The following is a 20,019-nucleotide window of genomic DNA, read 5'->3' as shown; positions in this document are numbered from 1 at the left end:
GCCAGATAGATTTCCAAAGTGGTTGTACTAGTTTGCATTCCCACCAGCAATGAAGGAGTGTTCCTCTCTCTCCACATGCTCGCCAACATGTGGTGTCATTTGAGTTTTTGATCTTAGCCATTCTGCTGGGTATAAGATGGAATCTCAGTGTCGTTTTGATTTGCATTTCTCTGATGACTAACGAGGACGAGCATTTCTTTAAGTGTTTCTCCGCCATTTGATACTCCTCTGCAGAGAATTCTCAGTTAAGTTCCAAGGCCCATTTCGCAATTGGGTTGTTTGGTTTTGTGGTGTTTAATTTCTTGAGTTCTTTATATTTTGGATATTAAACCTTTACAACTCAGCTTTTTAACTGATTATGCTTTGCTGGAATGATCTCCATGTGTTGTTAAAACACAAAAAGAAAAGTTTTGCTTGATGAGGAGATAAATTCCTCTTTATTGTGGGAATGCGGAGAAAAATTTAGAATGCACTTAGGAATTATGCTGATTTAGTAAATTACTGATTATAAGTTCTCCTCCAAGATCTTGACTTCACTAAGCCTAGAGAAATTGGCTAGTTATCCAGTACTGCGCTTGATTTTCCCCTTTTTGAGAGTTGAGAGGATCATAAGTACAAGTCAAAGCTACTAGCTGCCACCAAGGCATGTGTGCCATCTTGCACTCTAGGGTTATCCTGCAGTGCAGATCATTGCTATGATCCATAGGTGTGGGACTGTGGGATGGCTCCCTTCTTTGGAAGATGGCATGTTGCCTTCTGGTACCATGAACGTTAGTCCCCAGAGATGTCACATCCATCTCAAGTTCTCTGGGATCTGTGTCCAAAGTGCCTAGCTTCTTCAATTGTAGGGACTCACCTTCTACATTTGGGAGGAAACCGTGGGCAACAGCAGTAGCCTGTAATGTTTTGGGAGTCTCTTGGACAGCTGTGACCAGTAAATTAAAAGCAGGACTCACACGTGTGGGGTTGGTGGTTCTGTGAGAAAATTGTGGATCAGCCTAAATGCGAAATCTTCATTTGCACTTTAAATGTATAACGGCACAGCAATTCATATGTATTATGGGATAGTTTTGTCAGATGAATAATAGGATGATTCCTTATGACTGTTTCAGACTTTTTTATGTTATTCTACCCCCCTGGGTTTATGTCTGTCTCTTCTCCACAATTAAATCCCTCCTCTGTTTGTCTGTTTCCCCCTCAAATCACTTGTTCCCTGTGATTCCCATCTCTATTTCTCTACACACAACCCACCATGGTCTCTTTTTGCTTTCCTAGGTTACTATATTCACTCCAGGTGTACTCACATTTGAAGAATTGTCTGTTTCTGCATCTCAGTTACTTCAGTAAATATGATCTTTTCTTGGTCTATCAATTTATCGCAGTGCTCATAATTTCAATTTCCATCGCAGCTGAATCATATTCCATAGTGTGTATGTACCACATTTTCACTATCCATTTTTCATATAAATGACATTTTAGTTGTTTCCATTTTGTAGCTATCAAAATGTAGCAGCAGTGAGCATGGAGGAGACATATTTCAAGCCAAGTAGTAGAACTTCTGTGTCTGGTTGTAGATTTATTTAACTTGGGGATTTGATTATTTGAGGAACTTGCACTCTGATTTCCCGAGTGGCTAGATTTTTTTAAATGAGATTTTTATGTTGTATGTCATGGAATTATTAGCAGTATTGTTCTTTCTCTTGTTGGGAAAAGGTAGAGGAACATGTCTTACATAATGCCATTTTGGATTCAGACTACATTCGACCTATGGAATGAAATAAGTTTCAAATTCTGGGGGCTTAGATGAGCTGGGCACTTTCCAGAAGCTAACCAACCCTCTCTGAGAAAAATTCCTCCCCAAAGCATTATGCCTATTCCTAACTACAGAAAGAAAAAAAAAATTGGTAGAACAAAAATACTTACATCCCATCAGTTGACAATGATGGAACACTTGGGAATGTCCCTAATCCTCCAGTTATGATTGGTTAAAATTATACCTGTAAATTGGCTCTGATTCTTGTGCTTTTAAGCTTATAAACCCTGCTTTAGCCTCTGCTCAAGACTTCTAGAAAAAAAAACAAAAACAATCAAACCAAATTAACAAGATTTTGATCAATCATCAGCTCTGCTTATGTGGTGTGGACAATAAAAGTTTTGATTTTTCATGAGCTCACTGAAGTATTCTCTCCCCCTCCTTATGGCACACAACAGACATGGTGTAACCTTTGGGGTCCCACCCTGGCCGCCATATTGAGAAATGGGATAGAGACCATCCCATAAGCAGAGGGAGGCCCTCCAGAGTCTGGTAAGGTTTTGCAGTCAAGGGGATAGGGCTCAATACGAAGGCTGAACTCAACCTTGAGTTGAGGAAGAGGAAGGATGCCTCTTTTTCCCTGGGAATTTCAGGCATGGAACCAAGTGTGCCAAAATAAGTGGGACAGGACTCTGACTCTGGGACTGTATTGTTTTGCTGATGTCTCTTTCATTGGTCTGAATATTTGTCCTCCTTACTGTCTTCTCTTCCCTCCATCCCCTGCTGCCAGTTTCTCTTTCTCTGTGTTCTCATAATTGTCAGCCTTTCCATACTTGTTTCTTTGCAAATGAAGAATTCCCAGTCCAACTTGAGGACCCCACTACACCTCTTTTTACAGTATTTCAATTCTTCCAAATCCTTCACAGCCCAATAGGGTCCTGCATGAATCCAGGGAAACTCCAGACCTTCTGCTTCCTGGAATGGTCTACCTTCATTGTTGTAGAGCCACCAGAAGGCACACGTAACATGTCACCTGTGCCTATGGTTAAAGAAAGATCTTAGCCAAACCTGGCCACCCAGACCAGATCCACTACATGCTGGCATGAGAAAGGCTCCAAGGGAACCTTCCCCAACTCTATTGGGTGTCCCTGGCATGCTACTCTGTCCGTGTCTGCCAGTTTCTGTCTGGGGTTTCGTTTGATGGTTGTTTTATGTTTCATATTCACAGAACTGGGCCAAACTTCATCTGCCTGCCGTTCACTCTTTGACTTAGTCTTAGCCCATTTTAAGCATTTTTAGAAAGGAAAGAAATGCAGCTGAATCATGACAACAAAACCTGATGAACCGGAACTTCTCTTAAAATCTTGCTCCTGAGGTTAGGAGCCCAGCACTTCTGCAGCCCTGATTCTTGTGGGACCAAGCTGGCAAGGTGCCCCTCCCGTGAAATTACAGCACTTCACTGTGAAAAAGAACGGTTTCCTATCTTGAGCATGGATGAATATTTCCCACGTCTCCTCTATATGTCTACTCAAGTCAAATTTGTTATTTTTCATATTCTCCTGCATAATTATTCTGATTCTCCTGTGTATATTTTGCTCTATTTTACTATGCATTGTGCTGCTTTAGCAAAGAGAATTGTGTTAATTTGTGACTATCTTCAAATGCACTTATGTCTCCACCAATTTTAAGGAAGTATGTTTCTGGGTGCAACAATAGTATTGGCAGTGCTCTCTCTGTCCAAGCGTTAAATGTCTTTCTATGGTCTCCTGGCTTTGGGATCATTATCCAGACACCTGGTAGAATTCTGGTGCTTGGCCGTTTCACATGGTTTGACATTGTTCTTTACAGGTTTTATTATTAATTTCTGCTTCCTTTCTCGCCTTTATGTAACAGAGAAGCAAGCCACCTATTCATCCTTGCTGAAAGAAGAGAAGCAGCAAGAAACGGCTCATTCTCCGGGAAATATGTTCCGGGTCAGTGGTCATGTCCATCATTTTTCTGGAAATGTTATGTTTTGAGACATTGAAAGTCTTTAATTTTCTTCCTCTAATAATTTGTAACTTTATTATACAAAGGAATACAAACAACAAAAAAATTCAAATACTGCAATTAACCAACCCAGAGACTAGGCAACTCAAAATGCGCTTTTTACAGTGAGAAGACTCACTAGAAACAGAAGCTCTGGAGCCACAGGTGTAATTTTATATTTTCACCATTGAATGTATGCTTATGAATTGATGCACCATCAAAACAAGAAAATCTGTGACAGAATTAAAACTAGAAGAAAATTAGCTTTTCTCGTAACTGGTTTTTATTTCCAGCACCCACTCCTACTTCAATGCTGGATATTTAATTTTTTATGTTCTCTTTTCTCCACATTCTTCTGTTGCCACATGTACAGTTTCAATTTATGTATATTATTGTCCAAATTCTGCATAAGAGAGAAAATGTGGTTTCTTCTCTCTGACAATCTGTGACCTCACTTACTATGAAACATTCCAAGTCCATCCATTTTCCTAAAAATCTTTTTTTAGTTTTTCTCTGCATCTGAAGAGTATTTCAATATATATATATAATTTTCATTATTCATTCATCTGTTAATAAACAGTTGAGTTCATCCCAATACTTCGTGCTGGTAAATAAAACAGCAATAAACATAGGGTATATTCTCTAGCATTAGGTGTGAAGTTCCCTGGGTATAAGCCCTGGTGAGAAAGAGCTAAGTCATGTGTATATGCTAGTTGTAGCTTTAATTTTTTAATCATCTCCAAGCAGGGTTTTATTTCAGTGTATTAATTTACACCAACCAGACACACACACACACACACACACACACACACAACACCTCTACAGTGATTGAGGCTTGGATTCACTCCACACCTCTGTAACATTTGTTATCAGATTAGTTGGTGACAGCCATTCTTCCTGGGGTGAGGCACTGTTACAAAGTAGTTGGCATTTGTGTTTCTCTGATGCTATTTTAGGGATCATGACCACTTTTTACCATATGTATTGTTCACTTGTGTTTCTGTCTTTGAGATGTGTATACTTTATTTGTCCCTTTGTAGATTGTTAGTTTCATTGTCATGCAATATAAATTGTGTAATTCTTGGGAAATTCTGCATATGAGCTGCTATCCAGGGTGTTGCTGGTACAGAATCTCTCCCATTCTGTGGTGCCTGTGTGCTCTGCTGCTTCTTTCTTTGATGTACAGATCTGTTTCCTTGAGGTTAGTTCATGTGCTGTTGTTGTGGGTTTTTTCCTAATCAAAAACCTATTACCCATCTGTGTCCTTAAAGGCACTCACTGTGTTCCCTAGGTTTCTGTTTTTCTAGTTTTTCATAAGGTTTTCCTCCATATTAACGTTACCCACAGGTACAGCATTTCAAATCACATCTCCTTATCATGAATTTTACTTGCCAGACATGAACACTATGCTCCTATGAGACATAAACACAGTATTCATGCAGGGTAGATGAACGTGTGTAGACCTTATGTTCTTGCTTCATGGATATGATTTTGAGACTCTCGTGTTTTCACAGAGTTGGAAGATTCATTATAGATTCATGACTATAGTAGAAATCATCTTTTTGCATAATTGTCCTCACTCATCTACATCCATAGTTTCCTTAAGTTTCTTCATATCCAGGAAAGCACTGTGCCTGGTGTCACGGGGTCAATTTGTCCTTTTTGTTTCAGGGTCTGTTGACATTCAGGGATGTGGCTGTGGACTTCTCCCAGGAGGAGTGGGAATGCCTGGACTCCGCTCAGAAGGCTCTGTTCATTGATGTGATGGTGGAGAATTACAGCAACCTGGTCTCTGTGGGTGAGGACATTTTGCTTGTAAAATTTCTAACTCATCCTTCATATGTACTGATTTAATAGGTTATAAACTCTCTGTTAAACTGTCTTAGAAAAATCAGAGGACCTAGGACAATTTGGGAATATAAAAGAACTATTTCATGGTATTTGCTCTTTCCTTTTTTTTTTTTTTTTTTTTTCCTTTTTTTCTTTCATTTACAGGTGTCGTGCACCCTTCATTTTGGTTCTGAAATACATTCAGGAACTTGTAGAATATAAAATTTGCACCCATAACATTTTTTCCTTTTATTGAAATTGATTCTTTTCATATACAATGTATCTTGACTATAGCTTCTGGTCACATCCTCTAAGCATAATTCTTGGATATCTGACAGAATACTTGCTTTCCATTCAATCCTTTTGAAAATCCAATGCTTTTTATCATTATCATCATCGTCATCATTATTATTGTTATTGCTATTATTATTATTATTATTATTATTATTATTATTATTATTATTATTATTATTATCATTTAGGGAAAACCCTTTCATTCTTTTAAGTGTCCTTTAATTTTAGAATTCTGTCTTCTGAACAGTACTCTTTTTTCCATTTGTGAGTACAAATGCTAGGAACTGGGGTTGGAGAAGTTTATTTCATTATTTTTACCTCAGAAAAAGACAAGTTAAAAATACAGACATATATTATAGATATAATCAATTAGTGAGCTCCTTCCCTTTGCTAATTATTAATTCCTCAATTACATGTTTCATTTTCTATGAAGGCTCTCACTGTTTTGTGAAATTTCATATAATAGTGAAGGAAAAAGTTTGACCTCTGGGACATTCATTCTAAATAGTTGCTGCTGAGAGAGAGCATAGGTTGGCAGTAATTTATCAAATGTCTAGTTTTGGACCACACCCAAATAATCTGAATTGTACTTAATTTCTAGAGAACTATTGCATATGTGATACTGGCCATCAACATGTGAATACTGAAAAGCAGTCTTGTCAGTGTAATGGACTTGGCAAATGGACTCAAGAATGCTCCAAATGGTCACTTTATAAAAATAGTCCAACTACAGAAAACTCCAGTAACTACAGAAGTAGTAATCACAGGACTGCCTCTATTTACTTGTCAAACCCAGAGAGACATAAAAGCCCTAACAGTGGAGAAGAACCTTGCAAAGCTAAATACTGTGAGAACTCTTTAAATTTGTGTCCCAACATTACTGAAGATCAAAGACTCTACACTGCAAAGAAAGAGCACACACAGGAGGAATATGATGACATTGTTGGTTCAACATACAGTCTTTTACAACAAACAATCTGCCTTGAAGAGAAACCACACCAGTGTGGGAAATGTGGGAAATGCTTCAGTACCTCCTCAAACCTCAGTGTACATCGCAGAATTCATACTGGAGAGAAACCCTATAAGTGCAATGTTTGTGAAAAGTCCTTTAACCAGTGTGCAAATCTTAAAACACATCAAAGGCTCCATACTGGGGAGAAACCTTACAAATGCAAAGAATGTACAAAGTCATTTCGTCAGTTGTCAGCACTCAAAAACCATCAGAAAATACATACTGGAGAGAAGCCTTACAAATGCAAGGAGTGTGACAAATCTTTTACTGTAAAGTCAACACTTACAAAACATCAGAGAATTCATACTGGAAAGAAACCCTACAAGTGCAGTGTTTGTGACAAATCCTTTACCCAATGCTCAAGTCTCAAAACACATCAAAGACTTCATACTGGAGAGAAACCTTACAACTGCAAGGAGTGTGGAAAGTCATTTCGTCAGTTGTCAGCGCTTAAAAGCCATCAGAAAATCCATACTGGTAAAAGACGTACAGGAGAGAAGCTTTACAAATGCAATGAGTGTAACAGAACATGTAGCCACTATTCATCACTTAAAAGGCATCAGAAAATTCATTCTCTAGAGAAATTATATAAATGCCAAGAATGTGGTAAGTGCTATATTGAATTATCACACCTGAAAGCACATTACAGAATCCATACTGGTGAGAAACCTTACAAATGTGAGGTATGTGACAAATCCTTTACTACGACCTCAACTCTTAGAAAACATGAAAAAATTCACACTGGAGAGAAACCTTACAAATGCATAGAATGTAATAAATCCTTTACCCAGGACTCACATCTTAGGAGACACCACAGAGTTCACACTGGAGAGAAACCTTATGTATGTAAGGAATGTGACAAATCCTTTTCTAAGTCTTCAACTCTTAGAGAACATCAGAAAATTCATACTGGAGAGAAAATTTACAAATGCAAAGACTGTGAAATATCCTTTACCAAGTATTCGTATCTGAGAAGACATCAAAGAGTTCATTCTGAAGTGAGACATCACTTCTGTAAGGAATGTGGCAAATCTTTTACTAGGGGCTCATATCTTAGAATACATCAGAAAATTCATACTGGAGAAAAACCTTACAAATGCAAAGACTGTGACAAATCCTTTATCCAGCTTTCAAAACTTAGAGTGCATTATGGAGTCCATACTGAAGAGAGAACTTGCATGTATAAGAAATGTGGCGAATCCCTTTCTAAGTGCTCACCTTTACAAGCACATCAGAAAATGCATACTGTGGAGGAAAATACTGTTATAAATATTGTGACATAGCATTTGTCTCGTAATCTCTGCTCACCAATCACAACAGTATACATAATAAAAACATAAGGATAAGAAATGTGTGACAGCCTTTAAAGAAGTTAAATCTTAGAAGACAATCACCGAGTTTATATTAAAATAAATTCTGGGTCTCTTAACTGCTTGAAAGGCTGTATTTTAATATGTATAGGCATTTTCACCACAAGTATGTCTGTGCACTACATGTAGGCCTACTACATGTGGACACCAGAACAGGATATTAGAATCTCTAAGTTAGCATTAAGGCAATTGTGCGCTGCTATGTGTGTGTTGGGAATCAAGCCTGTGGTCTCTGGAAGAGCGGCCGGTGTCCTTAACTACTATTCCATCTCCTTAATCTCCTAGGAAAGGCCATAATAAAAACAAATGGATAATAATGCCAGGCATGGAGGTGTTCACCTGTTTTCTCAGCACTCAGGACATGGAAAGGGAAAGGTTTCTGTCATTTTTTTGAGGCCAGCCAGATATATAGCAAATTCCACCACAGGCAAGATTACATAAACCTTGTCTTGAAAAAACATAAGGACAAAATACAATACCAAAATATGTGAGAGAAAAAAAGAGCTCTTTAGTTTTACCTCTAATTTTGCTGTATATGTAGACAAAACTCATGCTTCTGAAAAAGCACATAAAGGCATACTGTATATAATTACATATATATTATTCTGCATTGGAAATCACACACACACACTATCACCAACACCTATACCACCAACAGCATTCAATTTGACAGATTCTTTACCTGGTGCTGAAATTGTAGACATTAAAGAAAATTCATCATGAAAGGAAACATACACCAAAAAATATGTTCCAATAAATTCTCATCATTTATTCACCTTCTAAATCTGTATGCTGAGCCAAACTATAGTAATACCAAGATGGTAAGAAACTGTAAAGAGTTAGACTGTGTCCATTTGCTTAAAAACAAAACACCCAGAATAGCTGAAGCAATTCTGTACACTTAAAAGATCCTCTGGAGGAATCTCCTTACCTGATCTCAAGCTGTACAATAGAGCCATAGTATTAAAATAGCAGGGTACTGGCATAGCAAAGGAGGGTTGACCAATGAAATTGAATCAAACAACCAAAAATAAATTCACACACATATGGACACTTGATTTTTGACAGAGAAGCCAAATCTATTCAACAGAAAAGGGATTGCAACTTCAACAAATGTTGCTGGTCCAAGTGTATTAAAGACCTCAACATAAAACCAGACACACCAAATCTCTTAGAAGAAAAAGTGCGGAAGAGCCTGGAACTCATTGGCACAGGAGACAACTTCCTGAACAGAACTCCAACAGCCTAGGCTCTGAGGTCAGCAATTAATAAACTGGACGTCATGAGGCTGAGAAGCTTCTGTATGGCAGAAGACACTGGCAACAGAACAAAATGACAACATACAGACTGGGAGAAGATACTCGCCAACCATACATCTGAAAAAGGACTAATATCCAAAATATATAAAAGAGCTCAAAAAATTAAACACCACCAAAGCAAATAAAACAGTTAAGAAATGGGACTCAGGACTAAACAGCATTCTCAATCGAATGGCTGAGAAACATTTAAAGAAATGCTCAATGTCCTTAGTCATCAGAGAAATGCAAATCAAAACTCTGAGGTTCCATCTAACACTGATCAGAATGGCTAAGATCAAAAATTCAAAGTGATATCATATGGTGTTAAGGATTTGGAGTCCTTAATCCCAGTTGGGATAGATACTGGGTCTTCCTGTTGGAACTCTAGGTGAGAGAGGTAAGGAAGAATGGGGACATAGAAGGATCCAGAGGGTCCTAGAAACTTACAAGCAGACCATTAAGGCCAGTGGATCTGGACCCAGGCAGATCAGCTCAAACTACTGTACCAACCAAGAACAATGCATGCAGTAAACCTAGGACTTCTGTCCAGGTCTAGCCAATGAATAGTTCATTCTCCACAATTGTGTGGAGAGCAGAGATTGACTCATGTACCACCTACTTGACCCCATCCCCTTGGTGGGGAGAGCTGGTGACACTCAAAGGAAGAGTAAGCAAGCTACCAGAAAGAGACCTGATGGGCTATGATCTTACAGTGGGGGATGAGGTCCCCTTCTGGCACTGACCTAGAGGAGGGGAATAGGATGGAGGAGGGAGGGAGGGGGAATGGGAAGATACAAGTGGGGCAATAGCAATTAAGATGTAATCTAAATAAACTGCTTAAGTAATTTTTTTCTTAAAAAGGCTGTGAATGTAACATCATGTACATGTCCACATACACTTTAGAAGTGTCCAATGTGGGGGCTGGAGAAATGACTCTGATTAAGGCCACTGGTTGTTCTTCCATAGAACCCTATAAATTCACAGCATGTATATCCAAGCTCCAAGTTGTCTGTAACTCTAGTTACAGTGGATCTGATGCCTTCTGGATTTTTCAGGTACTGCATGGAGACACATGTAGACAAAGCACCCATACACATAAAATTAATTAAAAAGAGAGAAATCTGCAAGGTAGCAAGGTATTGCACCACATGCCTTTAATCTCTGCACTATGAAGGTAGAGACGGGGGCGGTTTCTGTGAGGTCAAGGCCAGCCTGGTCTCCAGAGCAAATACCAAGATAACCAGTGTGACACTAAGACTGTCCCAAAAGAAAAAGGGAAGAAACAAAGGAAGAAAAAGAAAGAAAAAATTCCCTGAAGGCATGTAGGAAATCATTTTTCATTTCTGTGGACAATGTGCTTAAAATTACATTTACTATTAACTTGTAAGATAGTGGGACTTCTGAAGTCTTTCATAGAGCTTTACTTTGGGTTAACCTACCCACTCTTCCTCCTTTCTTCCCGTCCCATCCACAGTTAAATATTTGGCACCCTTTATTCAGTGCTCTATTCCTTTATATATCCTGTGTGCTACTATCTTCTCTTACTATATTTTTTACTTTGATTGCGAAAGGATACATTTTTTAAATTTCTGGTGATGAAAATAATATCTAAAATATCATGAATATATAAATATACAGTGTAAATGCAGACATAATTATATAAAATTTTGTATGTACCATTATACTTACATATATATGTATATTAATATACATATATACATCGTTATGTCTTTTCTATGTGTTTCACATATTCTCTCTTTTCATGCTAGTCAAGGGCAATTGGGCAAAGTAAATATTCTTGCTAATATTTGCTGGGAGAGTTTTCAAATATTTACAATCACTAATCAATATTAATTCAATAATTGTTAAAATATGTAAGACAGCTTCTTGAACATAGTGTACACATCTTTAATGTTGTATTCCCACATGATATGACATTAGTAAATAGAACTATGTGCTTTACCCAAAGTGCCCCAAAGTTAAGGACAGTAGCTTTTGGGAGGAGGAAAATTCTCATTTTCTGGGAGTCTTTAGTTATATGAAAAGAGGTATGAATTGAATATTGATATGCATCTGCAATAGGGAATTAAGCTCAGCAGAGAACATAGAAATCAAATTCCCCAGGCATCCCCCGGTGAGCAGCTGTAAAAGGTTTTCATCAGTGGATCTTGCGAAGAGACCTTGCATTAATCTCGGGAAGGTTATATACCATGATATAGCCTTAGCCAGTGGCTAAAGAAAGAATCCAGGATGATCAGAGAAACCTGAACCATCCAGGGAGTTCTAAAAGGCACGACTAGTGAAAGAATAAGCAGGCTACCAAGTTGAGACTTGATAGTCTACACCAATACCAAGGAGGAGGAGGTCCCCTCAGTCACAGACCTAGGGGAGGGGAATAGGATGAAAGCAGGAGGGAGGGAGGAACTGGAGAATACAAGTGATAGGTTAACAATTGAGTTGTAATCTGAATAAATTAATAAAATTAATCAAAGAGGAAAAAGGAAAAAAGAATACAATAGTTTTATGAAGAGCATAATTTATCTGAATCAAGTTACATTAAAGTATTTTGTTTGTTGATTTAAAAAAAAAAGATCAATGGTTTCAATAATAGTCACTATCTTTGGACAAAACTAAACAGATATGTAAGGACAACTTCCCAGTGAGCCAGGCACAAATCCTCCCAGGATGTTTTTGCATTGCCTTTTCTTTCGTTTCAGAAGATTTACTGAGATATGAACTGTAGGCACATATTATCAACTCAGAGAAATGCTTACTAGATATTGCACTGTGCTATCCATTTGAGACAGCTTTAGTCAATCTGTGTCAGAGGTAAAAAATATATATGTGATTATTTTACTTGCTAATTTTTGTATTTTTTAATTAAAATACAATTGCATCATTACCCCTTCCTTTTTCTCCCTCTAACCTCTCCCATAACCCCCCAGCACATCTCATATTGATGGACTATTTTTCCTTATTACTGTTCCACAGAGAGATGAGCAAGTATATACATATAACGTACTGAGTTCATTTTTGCTGTCTCTGTGTGTATGCCTTCACGGATGACCGCTTTCTACTGGATAGTCAATGAAGACGCTCATCCCTGTGAGAAGTTAATTCTCCCTCTTCCAGCAGTCATTAGTTGCCTATAGTTCTTTGTCTAGGAACGGAATTCCATGAATTTCCTGGACTCGTGTTACTGTATCTATTGAACAGTTATGTTCAAATCAGGTCTCACTTACGCAACCATTCCTAGAAGAGACACTCTCACAGCAGACTTCTTGGTCCTCTGGCTCTTAAAATCTGTCTGCCCTCCCATTACTGTGATGTGCTCTGAGCTTTGGGTGCAGGAGTTGCATTGTAGATAATCATATGTCCTGTGTGTTTGTGTTACGTAACAGTTTCCTCTAAGACTGAAACATTCTATCCTGCAAGGAAAAATAGCTTCAAGAGGTCCCTGAAACTGACCAGATTCACTAAATGCCTGGCTGCCAGAGTAAGCAAAAGAAGCAGAGTCCCCCTCAGATAGAAGGAAGCCAAGCTGCAAAGATTGAGACGAGACCTACTGCCCACCTCACAGATCTACAGAATAATTGTTATTATTGTGTACAGTTTATTGATGTTAGAGAAAGCCTTTCCTTGGACTAACGGGGGAGCTATGGAGATAAAGGGGGAGCTGTGGAGATAAAGGGGGAGCTATGGAGATAATTTTTGTAAACTGTCTAGAGATTGTCTCTGTATTACTCCCTGATTTCTTTGCCAGTGTGGATCTGATTACAGGCTGGATTTTGGTCTTTTCATTGTTATGAAACACCTCCAACTGCAGTATTTTGTAAACATTGCTCTCCATCACCTTCTGATTGGTTAACTAAAGAGCTGAACAGTCAATAGCTGAGCAAGAGAGGGAAAGGCAGGACCTCCAGGCCCAGAAACAGAGGAGGGTGAGAGAGGAAGAAGGAGATGTAGAGAGGGGAAGAGAGTGAGGGAGAGAGAGGGAGAGGAAAGTGGAGAGAGGGAGTCACCATCAAGATATGGATGAAGAACGAGGTTCCAGAATGAAACTAAGAGTGTAGGTATCAGGTCATGTGGTAGGATATAGGCCAGGCCAGTATTGTCCAGTTAGAATAGCAGAATATCTGCCCAACTATAGCTCCCTAAGCTTATAATAAACATAAGGTCTCCATGTCATTATTGAGAGCAAAGACGGAGCCCTAAAAGTCTATAGGGTTTCACTTTCTGGAAAGGATTTTGGTGGTCAGGAGTAAAGCCACGACTGACAAATGAGGCTGTACAAAGTTCAAATGTTCCTACAGTCCAGGAAAGAATTGAATGATGACTCTAGAGAATAGGAGAAGAATATTTGTTAGCTGTACATATAACGGTACTAATACCAACAGTATAGAAATAGAAGTGTCCTATGTGCCATATCTCTTGCAGCCAGACCCCCTATCATTTTCTACATTTAACAATGGAATACTACTCAGCTTTTAAAAACAAGGACATAGTGCAACTTTTAAGCAAATGGATGGAACTAGAAAAGATCATCCTGAGTGAGATAACCCAGACTCAGAAAAACACACATGGTATGTCCTCACTTACATACATTTCTTTAAGCGTACATTAGCCAATAAGTAAAGAATAACCATGCTACAACTCACAGACCCAGAGAAGCCAAGAAGGGCCCAACAGAAGATGGGTTGAATCTTATTCAGAACAGGAAATGAAATATACATCTGAAGTAGACAGACCGAAAAGACTAGGTGGGATCAGGGTTGGGGAGGGTAATGGGGTGGGGATCAGGAATGCAGAAAGTAGGAGAGGTTTATAAGGGAGGACTAGGAGAAAGAATGGAAATTAGGGAGGGGAGGTTCCCAAGAGTCTATGGTGGTGATCCTAGCTGAGACTCCTAGCAGTGGGGGGTTAGGGAGACTGAAGTCACTACCTCCTGTGGCCAGGTAAGACTTCCCGTGGAAGAAGGGAGTCAGCAACCCACCCAGAAAACCTTCAACCCAAAATTTGCCTTGCCTACAAGAGGTGTAGTGGTAAAGATGGAGCACAGATTGAGGGAATAATAAACCAATGGCTGTACTAACTTGAGACCCACCCATCAGCAAGAGCCAATGCCTTTCACTATTCATGATAATTTGCTGTGCTTGCAGACAGGAGCATAACTGTCTTCTGACAGGTTTTATGCAGTAACTTATGGAAACAGATGCAGAGAAATACAGTCAAACAATAGACCAAGCTCAGAGAGTTCTGCAGAAGAGTAGGAATAGGATAGAGGGAGCTGGGGGGGGGGGGGGGTCAAGGACACCACAAGAAGACTACAGAGTCAACTAAGATGGGCCGATAGGGGTTTACAGAGACAACTACCAACCAAAGAGTATGTATGGATGGGCCTAGACCCTCTGCATATGTGTAGAAAGTCAACATGTGGGTCACCTAACAATGGAAGAACAGGCTGTCTTTGAGTCTGTTGTCTGAAACTGGATCCCTTTCCTCTAGTTGGTGGAGAGGATACTCCTGGTGTGACATGAAAGGGCTGGGATTAGGCTGTAAAGAGATTAAATAAATTAATAAATTAAAAAAAAACACATTTAAAAGCCTTATATGTAAGGGCCACATAAATTAAAACATTAAAATTCCATGTCACCTCAATAAGATTGACTACCTTTAAAAATGCTGATGAAGATGTGAGAAAGGGCAATCCTCCTGTACTGTTGGTGGGAGTGTAAACTAGTATAGCCACCTCTCTACAGGGTCTCTCACTGAACCAGGGGATCACTCATACAACTAGACTGGCTGGTCAGAGATTGTCTTGTCTTCATCACCCAGGACTGGGACTATAAAGTCACTCTGTCATGCTTGGCTTTTTACATTGGTGCTGCAAATCAAACACCATATTCTTTGTGTTTACAAGGCAAGTACTTTACCAACTGAGTTATCTGTCTCAGCCCGTATTTTCTGTTTATTTCATTTTTAAATATAGTGTTTTTTACATATGCATTTAAATTATTACACATATATACAATAGACTGCCTACAGCAAGAAGAGCCATGACACAATCAGGAATTATATAAATGTTACATCCTTAGTGTTTTGGTTATTTGTATTTGATAGCCTTGAAGAAAACATCTTTCCTATCTTGATGAGTCTAAAATTCTGAAGGTAAATCAATAGCTATCATATCTTGTCATTATCAATTTAAAACATCTATCTAGACTTAAAAACATCTTAAACCCTAATCAACTAAGCTTAATTTTAAAACTAAACTATCTGGTCTTCAACCCCATCAGAGACTTGAGAAGGAATAAAATTGATTAACTGAGTATCCTGGGAGTGCAGGTTAGTACTTTGCAAATGAGACGATGACAGAGACGGTTTGCTACCTGAATTGTGATCCAAAACTCCCTATAATGTTGGAGCATCCTCTTCAGCCTTCTGGCCCAATATATCTGACAGACATATTTGTGAGACAGGAACTATAGAGGAATCCAGAAAAGGGTTTGGGATTCTTGGGAGATTGGACTACAGGTAGTTGTGAGTTGCCTAGTGGTGGGAAAATCAACTCAGGTCCTCTGGAAGACCAGTAAATACTCTCAAGTGCTGAGTAACTGCCCAAGATGCTGGTGTTTGACTGGGTGTAATGTGAACATGTCTCTAGCCTCCTGGCTTTATAATTTCTCTGCCATGAAGGACTATAGCCTGGAAGTATGAGCCCCAACAAACCCTTTCACCCTTAAGTTACCACTGTCATGATATTTTATCACAGCTATTGGAACAGAAATCAAGATTTCTGGGGTCAGTCAATTATTGTCCCTATGAAGGGCCAGACAGTAAACAGTTTCTGATTTTCAGTCGATATTACTTTGCCTGTACATTTCCATTTCTGTGGTAAACTGGCCACAGGAAATAAAAGCAAATAGGTATGCTGATGCCATGTAAAACCTGTTTGAAGACTGGGCACAGAGGCACATGGCCATAATGCCAGCATTGGAGAGGCTGTGATAAGAGGAATTTGAGCTCAAAGTCAGCCTGAGCTACATGAAGAGAACCTGTCTCAACAAAGTCAAACATAAAATAAGGAAAACCATATCTGGGTTGTTACTAATACTGTAATTTAAACTGCACATGCTTTTGTGAAACGTTTCTCTTTTTATTATCTTTTTATTCTCCCACTTAAAAATACAAAAATTGGGATGGAAAGATAGATGATCCGGTAAAGGCATTTGCCACCAAGTCTCATTGGCCAGAGCATGATACAGGAGCCACATGGTGGACAATGGGAAATTCAGAACTGAGACCTACAAGTTGTCCTTTGACCTCCATACATGTGCCATGTCACAGGCATGTACGCCTTACATACACATACAAATAAAACAAAAGTGTGAAAAATGTAAAAAGGACTCTAGGCTGGGGGTTCAGAAAGACTGATGGTGTGGTCTGAATTTGGCATTTAGGCTACTATAGCCTCCTGATCTTTGCTCTAGATCAGCTTTTGTCCATAAATGGTTGTGAACTGCTGACTTACAAGTAAGTGAGGAGACCAAATGACCTTTAATGATGATTAGCCCTAAAGGCAATATCTATATTACCTCTTCCAAAACTCATGGAACATTGCAGAAGAGTGCATGAAAATAACTTAAGAGCCAGAAAGGAGGAGTGTTCTGGGATGCTGTGCTCCAAGGATAACATAGCTGTTGTACTCTTGAACTCTTAGCATCTGTGGCTACCTGCATAAGAATGAGACCATCAACATTCTATCATGGGGGAGGGGGGAAGGAATTTTCTTCAGTGAGGTATCCAATGGTAAGGTGCCTAATATTCCTGTAAATAGGCTCTCACCTATGCTCCTTTAAGCTATGTTATACTGGTTTAAGAAACAATAACAACAAAACTAAGATGCAACACAGAGAGGCTATCCATGATCCAGTAGATAGGCTTAAACTCATACATAAACAGTTAGTTGATTCAATGGGTTAAAAAAGCATATCATATGACATTCATACTGGGAATGGAGGGCGGGGGGTGTATAAACTGCAGGGAATGGAATATGGGTCCATACAATCAAAACACATCATACATAGATATATATTTTAGAACAAAAAGAACAAAGAAAGAAAAAAAACAAATCCCCAGCCTACCTCCCTGAGTAAGGGACAGTTTCCTTCTCCCCACTCTCATATGCAGCTGCTGACTCCCATTAAAGAGTACCCTGCTAGTGTTTGCCACATCACCTCCCAGTGCTTGCTGTGGGATAGGCCTCACATTAGTGCCTCTTTTTATATCCTTTCATATTTAACACAGAATCTTGTATTTTTAAAAGAAATCCTCAGGTACTTAAATCTCCCCTGAATAAAAATTATCCACAAGGACCTTACTTGGTGCAGAAGAGGAAACCTCTTCCCTGGGTGCTTTCAGTGACGCTTCTGAAAAAGAGAAAGGTAGAAGAGATGTGCATTTTTTTTAGACCCCAGACCCCAGAGAAGTTACAACTTTCTTTCTCTTTCACTCTTGTCCACGTTTCTGGGAGCAACAAGTTGTTTTCTGATTATATTTGAGGCTTGTCCCACCTGAGGAAGATCTTGTCTAGTCTGAGATCAAAGGCTCTAGAGAGGGCTGTGTGTGGTGGGTCGAATGGCCCTCCATAGGCTCAATGTGTTAGAATAATAGGTGGTTCCTAGTTGTCATTGAGGCCGTTTGTGAGGTGGGATCCCCTGGGACACGCATCTTGGTTTTTTTTTTTTTTTTTTTTTTTTTTTTTTTTTTGGTATCTGGTCCTCTTGCTCTACAAAATATATAAACTTTCAAAGGTATTATATGTTTTGTATTAATACATGGATGGGCTGTGCACTGAGCGCAGTTCAGTTAAAGATGATTCTCTACATAACAAATTTTTTGCCTATGCCATTTAAAAGCATGGCACAATAAGTCCTGAGGATGTTGTAGCCAGCTATTTATTGGGTATGCCTAACTGAAGTCTTGACTAAAGATTTTTTGCATGTCTCAGTCAGTCTCAGAGCTCTTCCCATGTAGGGGGATTATCAAATTATGTTACCTGCAGATATCTAGAAATGGACACACACAAGAAAGAAAAATCATAAAACTGAGTCTTCAAAAAAGAAAAATTACGGTCATAAATACATTTTATATAAACAGTTTCAGTTTAAGGAGACTGTGAGAAGGGGTTCTTAGTAGACACACCACAACTTACTTGCTCTGTCTGGTCTTCTGGATTCTTCTGTCTGCAGCCAAGATCTTCAGGAGGTCTCCTCCTGTAAAATCTTTTTTTATTAATTTATTCAGATTACAACTCAATTGTTATCCCATCACTTATAGCTTTCCATTCCTCCATCCCTCCCATTTTCACCCTATTCCCCTCTCCCAGGTCTATGACTGAGGGGGACCTCCTCCCCCACTATATGGTCATAGGCTATCAAGTCTCATCTTGGTAGCCTGCTTATTCTTTCTTTGAGTGCCACCAGGCCTCCTCCCCGCCCCTGTGAAATCTTATTTCCAAAAGTTTGGATGGAATACATATATTTTTGTTTCCTGTGGAGAAAAGAGAACATTCTCCTCCCCAAAACAACTTATTTCTTGTCTTCCATTTTGTAATTAGGATCTTTACATGCTGATCTAATTCAGCGCAATGTAACTCAGCAGGTATGCTACTTGTCTCAATAATTTTGAATCAATATATCATTACTTAATATGTTTTGGGGAGATACTATATTCTCCTTCTGTCTTATGAGCATCTTTTACTATTAGATATTTTCATAATTCTTCGACCTATAGGATAATATATATCTATTAAAGGTTTTATGTCATGTCCAAAATAATTGTTGTATTCCAATGGATATACATGCTGAAGTACCATCAGCCCCAATTTGAAAAAGCTTCTCTAAAACAGTCACCACCTCTAACAAATATATAACCTTAGAAACATGCTCTCCAGAGTTTAAGAAAAAAGTCTATTGGAATTCTGAATATGAACATATGTTAGGATGCATATATTTCAGTTCTCCAAACTCTGTAGACCTTGTTCCAAGGGAACCCCGAACCGGATCTGCAGTTCTGCTTTCACATCTACATCTTCATCCAGTACTTGAACCTTGACAATATACATACAATACCCAGTCTGACCATGTTGGCCTATAGCCAAGGCCTTTCTATGCAGCATCTCAATAAGCAGCCATTCTGCAGTTTCTTCAGATCTTTGTGGATTTTCTTCATCTTGAATTACCACTTTCAGGGTGACTGCAAGTTTCAGATTGGAGTTCTCAGAAGATTCTCTCTTTCGATTTAAAGATTCCTCCAACTTTTGCTATATGGCCTTTAATTTATCATCTAACTTCTCCATCTCTTCTTTCTCCAAGTCTGTCTTACCCTGATGTTCGGAGCCAGCCCGGGGTCATTCAAGGTTAAAAGAGTCTA

General features: G+C 38.9%; 2 protein-coding genes and 1 pseudogene across 2 annotated transcripts in view; all 3 read left to right on the top strand.

Moving 5' to 3' along the window:
- LOC127191345 (zinc finger protein 54-like) overlaps positions 1-20,019 on the top strand; it is a 213,296-nt gene that overhangs the window by 42,037 nt on the left and 151,240 nt on the right. The gene's annotated exons all lie outside the window — the stretch shown is intronic.
- LOC127191349 (zinc finger protein 883-like) overlaps positions 1-20,019 on the top strand; it is a 65,463-nt pseudogene that overhangs the window by 18,603 nt on the left and 26,841 nt on the right.
- LOC127192327 (zinc finger protein 54-like) lies at positions 5,451-8,214 on the top strand. The gene is given in 3 exon segments (XM_051149641.1): positions 5,451-5,579; positions 6,507-8,171; positions 8,174-8,214. Coding segments are annotated over 3 exon segments (1,740 nt in total). The 5' UTR covers positions 5,451-5,545.

The sequence above is a fragment of the Acomys russatus genome, chromosome 7 (genome assembly GCF_903995435.1).
Source record: "Acomys russatus chromosome 7, mAcoRus1.1, whole genome shotgun sequence".
In the NCBI taxonomy this organism is placed as follows: Eukaryota; Metazoa; Chordata; class Mammalia; order Rodentia; family Muridae; genus Acomys; species Acomys russatus.
Note: the sequence above shows the minus strand (reverse complement) of the source record. Positions and strands in the feature narration are given on the sequence as shown.